Raw genomic sequence first — 11,168 nt, 5'->3', positions numbered from 1 at the left:
TAAAATCATCGACAGAATTCTCGACTATATTTACATTTGACATGGATAATTTTTGCATTATTTTATATTTAATTAATGATACCTAGTATATTCTTAGTGAGACGTATTTTGAGTAAAATAAATATGTATTATTATTATTGAATTATTATCATTGAATTAATGTGAAGGTATAATATATGTATGTAGTAGTAGTAGTATGACATGTAGACCTCTCATTTACGGGTATTTACTATATTGTCTAAGACGTATTAAAATCTAAGTAAAATGCTATTTGACTTATGCAATAAATAAAAAAATTTAGGTTTCCTAAAGAACCTAACGCCAGGGAACAATGGATTGACGTGACAGTTAGAGGAAACTGGAGACAAAGAGGAGTACTATTTGCTCTAAACATTTTACTGAAAATGATTTTACCATAAAAAAATCAGAATACACTTAGTTTTGAAAAATTCATTCGCAATTAATAGCAAGCACCAACTGCTTAACAAATACGTTTTATTCCAGGAACAGTGACTATTTGTAATTAATAAAAGTAAAATAGTTTTCTTTTTCAATATTTATTTCATGTTTCATTTTCTCCATTCATTTATCAGATAATTTATCGATAAAGAATATCGATTTTATCAAGCACTAGCGTGTATGAACATTTTTATTGCCTTTTTGCGTGTGTGAGTGTGTATGCCTACGGGTGTTTTGTGCTAGTTTGCGAACGAATATCTGTCCTGAGATTTATGTGTGGGTGTTTTTGTTGTGTGCGAAATACTTGTAATCACAGTATGTGTATGTGTAGAAATTAAAATAGTGGGGATGAAGCGGCGACACTGGTTCTAATACAAAATTAGAGCAAAGGCCTTTCCAACCTTATTTATCTATTCCGTAGGGTATAACAATCCGATGTATTGAATTGAAATTCAATTATGTTTACCACATTCTAATATCTGAAGAAGTTTATTGTCATGATATATTTTCCAAATTTTAAATTTGAAATGACTCTCCTGTAAAGTTGCAAAAATATCCCATAAAGGAAAATAGCCTTTCACCTTTGGATATGATTAAACAATGTTATTCCTTGCACGTGTAAATTAGATCTATTTTTATTTATGCACCTTAAACATTATTCTCACACTCTGTTTCCCAATCATCAGGAATCAGGTTGCTTATGTGGTCGTAAAATTGTTTATAACTACATGGATCTTCGCAGAACGGCAGCTTGAGCTCCATCGGCATCTCTGTTTTAGTATTGTTACGGTAGAAAGCCTGAAAGATAAATCAATTGTTATTGTGTGTTGTGCTTTTAATAGTTACTAGACGATGACCGAGCATTGCTCAGTTTTTTATTTTATAAATTGTGTTTTTTAGAAATTATATTTAAATACGAATTACATATTGATAAAATGATGAAATATTTTAAGATCGTTTAGGCATTTTTAAGTGAACACGTGAGTTAGAAAGACACAAATAATTTATATAAGCAATTCATTTTCTTGGTCTAACCTTAATCCAAACACTCATTCGGGTGGCTTAACAACGCCATCTGCTGAAATAGCTTTAGTGTTATTGTGTCTTTAAAACAGTTAGGCTCTCAATTATGAAAAATAGTATTATTATTCGCCAATAGATGTCGGGAAGAGTCATAAAGTTGATTATCGATAAAGTTGATTATTGAAAACACGAATAAAACAACATTTTCTGAAAATAAATCGGAGCTAGATCGATTTATCGGCCCCGAAATCCCCTGTATACTAAATTTTATAAAAGGTACGTGTTTCATAAATTGGCAAACGCGTAAGCTCAAAGCATGGGCGCCGTCAGTGACTTTATGAGCCTTAAGTTAAAATAAAAAAAAACCTACCTAATTAACAAAACCCGTTTGGTTGTATGATTGATAGATTTTAGTATTTTCATTCAATAACATACTAAAATTAGTTACCTACTTGTGAACGGGGTTTAAAAATCGTTTTCGGTGATTTACTTAATAGGATGCTTTAGTGCTGCGTGTTATAATCTATATTGAAACCCAGTATAGCGCATACTAGTATTTTCCCCCCTACCTATTATTAGTAACTTCAAGGTGTTGTACTAGTTTCACGGAATGTAGGCGAGCTTACAAGGCTCAGCTTGAGAGAATTTCCTAAAATTAGCCCTAGTAAAAGCAATGTCTATGAATCTATCACCGGAACGGAATCGCGACCCACTGATGTGACCTGACGAGAAACTCAGTGGATTGTGTCTTAGTTACGAGTTAAGTTGCACGTCGAACTCTTTCATCCTATGAGTTCGATGTTAACAGTGAGTGACCTGGGCTAAAAGCACCGAGATTGGATCGGAAGGATCCGAAATGACGTGTTTAGGGCGATGGCGGCTGTGTGTGTTGTTCAGTCATCTGGATTCGGTATGTAATTTTAGGCGGCTACGGTAAGCGGGTTATCGTGTCGCGCCGATTTTTTGAAGAAGCGTTCCGACGCTGTTTTCTTAGCATACTAGTAGATATTGAAACGTCTATCCCTATCGATATCCGGTTTGTTATAAACTAACCTTAACGAAGAAGAGATTCTGTTCGATGTCCTCGTGCAGTTCAAGTACGAGGCTGGCTCCGTACTCCGGCTCCAGCAGCTCGCCGAAGCCGAGCGCCCTCCACAAGGCGACCACGGTCACGTCGTGCCCCGAGTACATCAGCAGCAACCGTTCCGACCCAGAGCTTGGGTTAAACGTATTGTTCATGTTCTCACGGATCTCGTTGAGCATCGGACCTGTTTTGTAAAAAAAAAATTATGCAAGCCATAAAACCTCATTGGACATTTTATACATTTGTATAATTTTTTATTTTTTTTTATTGCTTACATGAGTGGCCGAGCTCCCAGCCCACCTGGTGTTAAGTGGTTACTGGAGCCCATTGACATCTACAACGTAAATGCGCCACCTTCTTGGAGATATAAGTTCTAAGGTCTCAAATATAGTTACACACTATTATTATTTCAGTTAGAAGTGCTCACTATTATTTTTTCAGTTATATACAAAAGTATTTGAGAAATAATACCTATTTGAAGCCGTTGCATGGACTCGTTGTAAGAAAGCAAAGCTAAACTCAGCATGAAGGGTAGTCTCATTTTGTGAGGAAACAAATTTTTTGTCCATTCCGGAAGTTTGAGGCCAGCTTCCTGTTCCGTGGCCAAGTTGCTGTACAAGTAGTCGACGTCGAGAACACTGCGGACCGTCTGGTTCGTGTATTTCGATAAATTCTCGAATACCTCATTGAATTTTGGATCGGAATTTTTTTCAGCTAGCTGCTCTGCGTACATGTCTTTCCATTTCGCACAAGGCTTCGTACCTGCCACTATCTAAAATAAATTCAACGTATTATCACACACCACGATACTTTAATTAAATTGAACTTTAATTAAATATCAGTTAAATCAGAATATGGTAATAATTTGGATTTAACTGAAATATTTGACTTCGTTATTAGGAATAGTAAAAATTGAGGCAATTACTTAAGATTCGCAGAGACCAGTTAAGTCCATATTCTCTGCTAGTAACATGAATAAATCAAGGAAATGTCATTAATGAAGATGATGTGAATTTTGGCAGGAATAGGTCATACTACTTTTTTTTAAACTTTTCAGCTTTGAATGCTATGGATTAATTACAGTGGATTTATTATTAATATCAAGTAATAGGTGCATATTAGTAGCTTACAATTTAAAATAGATTGCTCAAATGATTCTAGCAATTTATGGACAGCAATCACGGCTAGTTCAAGTAAGAGTTGGCTGGTAGAGCAGTTATGATTAAATTTTAATTAAAATTTAGTTACTGTTTTTACCGGTGGTAGGACCTCTTGTGAGTCCGCACGGATAGGTACCACCATCCCGCCTATTTCTGCCGTGAAGCAGTAATGCGGTTCGGTTTGAAGGGTGGGGTAGCCGTTGTAACTATACTGAGACCTTAGAACTTATATCTCAAGGTGGGTGGCGCATTTACGTTGTAGATGTCAATGGGCTCCAGTAACCACTTAACATCAGGTGGGCTGTAAGCTCGTCCAACCATCTAAGCAATAAATAAAAAAAATCATTTCTCGGATTATTCTAGACTTACTGATTATAATTGTCAGGTAGCTACTGTAATCAGACGGGTCAAGAGGTAAAGTCAAAGAAATAGAAACTCTTCTCTCTTACTAACTGGATATAACTTACATTGTCAAGAAGTCGAGGCAGCGAGTGGACCGGTATTGGTTGCCATGGCAACTCCGCATGCCAAGTTTGCCGTTGCGACGGAGGGAATAGTCCCGCCAGGAATGTATACGCACTCATCATGCAACGAGACTTGTCGCTGCTCTGTACGTACACGTTTTTCTCATAATAGTCCTCGGGTACGTAGTTGGCATAGTAGCTGCGGTATTTCTTTCCTAATTCGTACAATTGCATCTTTCCCACCTGTTGAATTGAGTTACGTTTTCAAATTCCGAATTGTATAGAAAATAGTTCACTTCCTCCGCCCCAACAAAGTTTATATTATATTGATCATGCTTGGAACAGGCAAAGGGTTCTTGTCACCGGTGACCGAATGTATCATGCAATCCAGTTTAAGGGTACCCTAGCTGGTGCAGGAAAAAGTTCAAATATGCATTGAAAAAAAAAGTGTGGAATATTGAAATAAATAAAAACTATGCTTATAGTTTTTATTTATTTCGATATTTAGTTACATTTTATTAGTGGTGATATCGTGTGAGTCTGCGCAGGTAGGTACCACCAACCTGCCTATTTCTGTCATGAAGCAGTAATGCATTTCAGTTTAAATGGTGGGGCAGCTGCTGTACTATAAAAATTGAGACCTTAGAACTTATGTGTTGATGTCTATGGGCTCCAGTAACCACTAAACACTAGGAGGGCTGTGAGTCATACCCATCTCAGCAATAAAAAAATGTAGTCTACCCATAAACTAATTCAATATCCAATTTGTGGTATTGTGATTTATCTAAAATATCAGTATATTTAAATAATTTTACCTTTTCCTTTTTGTTGCTTAGATGAATATTAATTAATAATTACATACTATATAATATAATGTAATAGAAATATGTATGTATATTTCTATATAATACTGGATATACATATGCAATAACATATATGGAACCATACCATATAAAAATCATTCAACCAATCAATAAAAATTAAAGTTATTTATTCAACTTGGCCTTCACATCCTTTCACATCTTGTTAAGAGTGTTCATGGTCATCATTCAGTATCATTGCTGTGGGCAGACGTTATACGCCTCACGAGCAATCACCACTTCTCACGGTTTGTGGTGAGCCTGATACACTCATGCAAACACCCGCCAACTGCCGACTTGATTTGGTCAGTCCATCACATGGACAACATGGCTTTCACAAGCACTTTTAAATAATCATGGTTTATCCATGATTAGGTGTAGTTTGATACACCATTGTAGAATGTAGAACCTCTGAGAAGAATCAGTTAGCAGATCACAACTTGCTTAAGTTTATAGAGCTGCAGCATTGATAGTGCCTAGGAACCCTATTAATTGCTTACTGTACTATAGCCAGTCTGTCCATCTATGATAATATAAAATTATATCTATTAGACTTTAATGTAATACCTTTTTTTTTTTTTTTAATGTTATACCTACATTTGTAAGACTACCATATCCATCGGGCCACTGGTAGTTCCTATAGGGATCACTTCTATATGTTGAAACCGGAGTTCGGGCACCATGACGAAACAACTAAAACATTGAAATAATATTAATTCTATCTGTTTATTAAAAAGATCCTGATATGAGTTGCTGTCAATTCCAAACTAATGCTACCGCCCCATATTTCATATATAGTAATGGTATAGTTATAGTATCCAATCTTACTCAATTACTTAATCCTTTCAAATATAACTATCTTGTTTTGCTGATTCTAAGTGAACAATTTTCAGTTATTCTAAACTACAACCTGGATAAATACAATTATTGAAACCACTAGGCAGACGATGATTAAGAAAAATAAGAGTGTGATAATTTTTCAACAAGCAAAATAAAATAAACCTGGAAAAACTTTAATCACAGAGTATAATTGCTCAAATTCAAATTCAAAATCATTTATTTCAACTTAGGTGTCAGCATAACACACTTGTTGAATGTCAAAATATAAATAAAAATGTTAACTCTACTACCGGTTCCAAAAAGAGCCGCAGTCCTGAGAAGAACCGGCGAAACAAACTAAGCGGGTATTGTTTTTTTGTTTTTTCTCAAAAATTTTCTTCTTTTTTAAATAAGTAAAAATATTTACAATAAACAAAAAAACAAGTCAAAAAATACAATAAAAATAATAATAATAATGAAAAATGAAAAGGCCTGGAACGAACGCCTCATTCCCACATAGTGCCATCTAGTAAATAATCCTTAACTTTATAATATGCCTTGTTGCACAAACGTTCCTTGACAGATTTCTTAAATCTATGAACAGGTAGTAATTGAACGTTTTGTGGGATCTTGTTGAAAAGTTGTACACCCAGCCCCCTAAAAGACTTGCTTATTTTCTTAATTTGAGCTGCCGGCAACGCAAGGCTATGTTTGTTCCTAGTGTTCACATTATGCAAATCGCAGACTCTTGGGAATTCTTCAATGTTTTTACGCACGTACAAAAATTTTTCAAAAATGTGTTGGGACGCTAAGGTTAGAATTTTGATTTCCTTAAGCTTGTCCCTCAAGGATTCCCTCGGGTGCATATTATAAATAGCATGAATAGCCTTCTTCTGCAGGATGAAAATCGTTTCAACATTGGCAGCATTGCCCCATAGCAAAATGCAGTAGGACATAACACTATGAAAATAACTGAAATAAACCAGACGTGCCGTAACTTCATTAGTATACGTTCGTATTTTTTTACCGCAAACGCTGCAGAACTAAGTCTACTCGCTAACTTGCATATGGAGGACCCCACTGCAGCTTGGAATCAACTGTTATATCAAGAAAAACTGTCGAATCCACAAGCTCCAGTGTCTCTCCACTTACAGTAATATTAATGTCTACTTGTCTAACATTAGGTGTGGTAAATTTTATACATTTTGTTTTTTTGTTATTTAATTTTAATAGCAGATTATTAACACTAAACTAATGTACCACGCGCGAGATAGCATCATTCACATCGTCATAATCTTCCAATTGTCGTTTAATTTTAAACAATAAGGATGTATCGTCAGCGAATAATACGACCTCGTGACGGGTTTCAATAAACTTTGGTAAATCATTGATATACACAAGAAATAGGAAGGGACCCAATATGGAGCCCTGAGGATCACCCACAAATAATTAAGACACCGGAAGATCTCTTTCCTTTAACGTCTAGCTTTTGGACTCTTCCGGATAAATAAGATTTAATAAGTTCTAATGAAACGCCTCTAATACCATTATGGTGTAATTTCCTCAACAATGTTAAAACATTGTGCTCAACACAATCAAAAGCTATAGATAAGTCGCAGAATACCCCAAGGGCATCATGCGATTCCTCCCAAGCCTGAAAAATAGGTATTTTTAATAAGATCTACACCTGCATCAATAGTTGAACGACCTCTAGTGAATCCATATTGTTTGTTATGAAGCAGGTTATTGGAATTGAAATGGTCCAAAGTTGTTCCTAAATAATTGTTTTGAAAAATTTTACTCAATGTAGGTTGTATTGAAATGGGCCTAAAGTTAGAGGGGTCAAAAGTACTACCAGATTTAAACAATGGTATTATTTTACTATATTTCATTAGATCAAGAAACACACCACAATCAATACAGTCATTAAATATTGTAGCTAGGTAAGGTGCGATTATATCGTCGCCGGGACGCCTCCCTGGGACCTGAAAGCGGAGGCGCTCGTTGCGGATTACGCGTGGCGATGTGATCTCCGCTCCAGGGGGGAGCCCCGTCCCGGCGCGGCGGAAGTTCGAGCGCGGAAGCTTCAATCTCGGCGTGCCGTGCTCGAAGCGTGGTCTCGCCGCCTGGCGGACACCGCCTACGGGCGACGGACTGTCGAGGCGATCCGCCCGGTCCTCTCGGACTGGGTGAATCGCGACCGAGGACGTCTCACCTTCGGAGCGACGCAGGTGCTCACGGGACACGGCTGTTTCGGTCGCTACCTGTACCTCGTCGCTCGGAGGGAGCCGACGCCGAAGTGCCACCACTGCAGTGGCTGCAACGAGGACACAGCGGAGCGCTCGCGTACTGCCCCGCTTTCGCGGAGCAGCGCTGCGTTCTCGTTGCAAAAATAGGACCGGACTTGTCGCTTCCGACCGTCGTGGCTGCGATGCTCGGCAGCGATGAGTCCTGGCAGGCGATGCTCGACTTCTGCGAGTCCACCATCTCGCAGAAGGAGGCGGCGGAACGGGAGAGGGAGAACTCTTCCTCCCTCTCGGCGCACGTGCCGCCGCCGTCGAGCCGGGGGTCGGAGGAGGGCGTTTGTCCAGCTCCGGCCCCTATGAGGAGGCAGTCTCCTCCCTGTGATGGTCACGGGTCGACCTAAAGGGTTGAGGCGCTGGTACCAGGAGGACGGGACGACGCGTCGGCGGCTGCGGACTGCGATGCGGTCCGCATTTTCGTCGTTGCTGTCGTTGCTGAACATACTGTGGAAGAGCAACCCGGTCGGCGGTGTATCGCGTTCCGACTTCCGGTCCTGGCCCAGCGGGGTATCCCGGAACACCAGCGGCATCGCCCGGGCCGCCTGGTAGGGCCGCCGTACCGCGGAGACCGACGTCGTTGGTCGTCGACTATCGCCTCGACGACCCGTCGGTCGGGCGTCCTCGGGGTGGCGCCGCGTGTATGGTTGTAGTGTTGACCGCGGGAACCCCCCTACTCTGACCGGGTTTTGACCCCGGATGGAGATCGGACGCCGGGTGTAAGAGTGCAGGGGAGTCTTTTAGTGGATGGACCCTAAATTCCTTGGGCCCACGGTCTGCTCTCAACACCTGCAGATCGTTGAGTCTCACATACCCCGCGCACCCCCGAGGCCCGGGCGCTTCGTAGGAGGTGCGGACCTCGGCCCGAAAAAAAAAAAAGGTGCGATTATATCAATAATGGATTTATAACCTTAACTGAAATTCCCCATTAATCACCAGTTTTCTTAATATTAATGAGCTTGAAATTATCAATTATGTCCTTTATATCAATATTTGTGAACTTAAAGTTAACACTGCATTTATCAACATGATCTTGCAGTAATGATTCGGCAATGGTAGGAGATAAAATTAAAGATTTTGTAGTAGAAGCTGGGATATTAGCAAAGTAGCACTCAAAGGCATTGGCCACTTCTTGATGAGAACTTTATGCTAAATATATAACAAAATTAAGAACATCGCTCTATCTAGAAAGGATGCTCTCTCAATGGAACATCTTTTCTATTTGATAGGAAATTATACTAACCATCCTATGTGTTTTGCTATGCCGTATTGTACATATGCTTGTCTGTCTGTGTGCAACGCAAAAAAGAGTAGTGCATGGGATTTTTCCACTTACGATAATAACCAAACGAAGAGTTTTAGATTCATAAGGTAATGTTTCACTCAAAACGCAGTATCCAAGGAGACAGCTCAGTACCGCCAAGCCCAGCACTACTACTGCAGTTGTGGTCGACCTCTTTGGAATCCGATGACATTTATTCTGCTGAGTGGTGGACGGTCTTCTCCATGAGTTATCATCATTATCATATTCCATTTGTCCTGAAATGAATAGTTAATTTTTCATTGTAGATAATTTATTGAGATTTAAACTGAGATCAAAACGGTTGCACAGCGAAACATGTAAAAATTTCGTTCACAATTTGAAGCAGAAAACGGTAACTTTAACTTATCTTTTCTAATGTTACTATTAATATAACAGTTTTAAAATTATTCAGTGGGAATATTTTTGGAACATGGTCATTATGGCCTAAAGGATACGATGCTGGGTGTATTTATATCGAATAATGATTTTTAGCAGTGTTACCCTACACACATCTTAAAACTAGTCATGATTTTCGGTTTGAAGTGTGGAGGAGCCATTATACTAAACAATTAAGACATTGACCTCATGTCTCAAGGTAAGTAGCATTCACAATGTGAATTCCAGGCTCCAATACTTACATAACACTAGGTGAACTGTGAATTAATTTCCCTGTCAACAAAATAAATAGTCAGACTCGGGTCAGCTATTTCAGAGATTAGCCCGAAAAGAAACAAAAACATGTGCATAGTTATTTTCAACCTAGCGGAATTACTTTGAGGACCTTAAATTTCGAAGTAATAAAGCAAATTAATTATCAATAATACAAATTTGTGTAATTTTTTATAATGTAGAGTAATTTCTTAAAATAAATAATACATACTAGATGTTGCTTCTTAAATGTTAAACATAGTTAATACAACTAATTATAAGATTAAAACATTTTTATGTTTAATTTAATTAAAATGAATGAGTTTCAGTTTATGATATCAAATCAAATCAAATCAAATAATTATTTAAGTATATAGTAGTAGAGTTTATGGCCTGGTATCTTTACCTTTAGGCCAAAGTAGTAGTAGTACATAGTAGCAGTGATGCCAATTGCTCACAATTTTTTCCCCTAAGCCTATTTTAAAATCCCTTAAATTCGAAATAAGATACCCTAAATTTTTTTTAGTAAATGAATAGCTTAATTATATATTTATAATTGTTATAATATTTTATAGATTAACTTACCTTAGTATTTTTATTATATAATAATTTTGTGTATAGCTTTTCAAATTTTTATTTTCTTTAGGCATTTTTTTTAAAGATTGATGAAAAAAGAATTATTAATATTTAAAAACATTTACTGGTGGTAGGACCTCTTGTGAGTCCGTGCGGGTAGGTACCACCGTCCTGCTTATTTCTGCCGTGAAGCAGTGATGCGTTTCGGTTTGAAGGGTGGGGCAGCCGTTATAACTATACTCGAGACCTTAGAACTCATGTCTCAAGGTGGGTGGCGGCATTTACATTGTAGATGTCCATGGGCTCCAGTAACCACTTAACATCAGATGGGCTGTGAGCTCGTCCACCCATCTAAGCTATAAAAAAAAAATTATGCAAAGAAGCTTCTGATCTAAAAGTTGTTTACTTTAACTCTGACATTTTACAAGTATTACCAACGACTTAATCAATCAAACTACAGAGGGCACTAAAA

The 11,168-nt window shown here is 38.1% G+C and overlaps 1 protein-coding gene across 2 annotated transcripts; it reads right to left on the bottom strand.

The window, feature by feature from the left end:
- Positions 1-881: 881 nt before the first annotated feature.
- On the bottom strand, positions 882-10,568 carry LOC114250352 (prostatic acid phosphatase). 2 transcript variants are annotated; one of them, XM_028184181.2, is made up of 7 exons: positions 10,353-10,568; positions 9,506-9,708; positions 5,648-5,743; positions 4,194-4,433; positions 3,038-3,338; positions 2,536-2,750; positions 882-1,257 (listed from the first exon to the last, which is right to left on the bottom strand). In XM_028184181.2, exons 2-7 carry the CDS (start codon positions 9,701-9,703, stop codon positions 1,108-1,110), a joined length of 1,200 nt encoding a protein of 399 aa, XP_028039982.2. In that variant the 5' UTR covers positions 9,704-9,708; positions 10,353-10,568; the 3' UTR covers positions 882-1,107. The 2 variants fall into 2 exon arrangements, with proteins under 2 accessions (XP_028039982.2, XP_089589467.1); XM_089733341.1 differs by lacking the exon at positions 10,353-10,568 and adding an exon at positions 10,111-10,136.
- Positions 10,569-11,168: the final 600 nt, after the last annotated feature.

This window comes from Bombyx mandarina, chromosome 15 (genome assembly GCF_030267445.1).
Source record: "Bombyx mandarina strain Sakado chromosome 15, ASM3026744v2".
Taxonomy (NCBI): Eukaryota; Metazoa; Arthropoda; class Insecta; order Lepidoptera; family Bombycidae; genus Bombyx; species Bombyx mandarina.
This window is presented reverse-complemented; position numbering and strand designations above follow the sequence as displayed.

Coding starts and splice junctions, on each gene's coding strand:
- LOC114250352 (XM_028184181.2), bottom strand. CDS start 9,703: ATGGAATATGATAATGATGATAACTCATGGAGAAGACCGTCCACCACT. Junction 3,339..4,193: donor TGCCTCGACTTCTTGACAAT/GTAAGTTATATC, acceptor AATTTATTTTAG/ATAGTGGCAGGTACGAAGCC. Junction 1,258..2,535: donor AGAATCTCTTCTTCGTTAAG/GTTAGTTTATAA, acceptor TTTATCTTTCAG/GCTTTCTACCGTAACAATAC.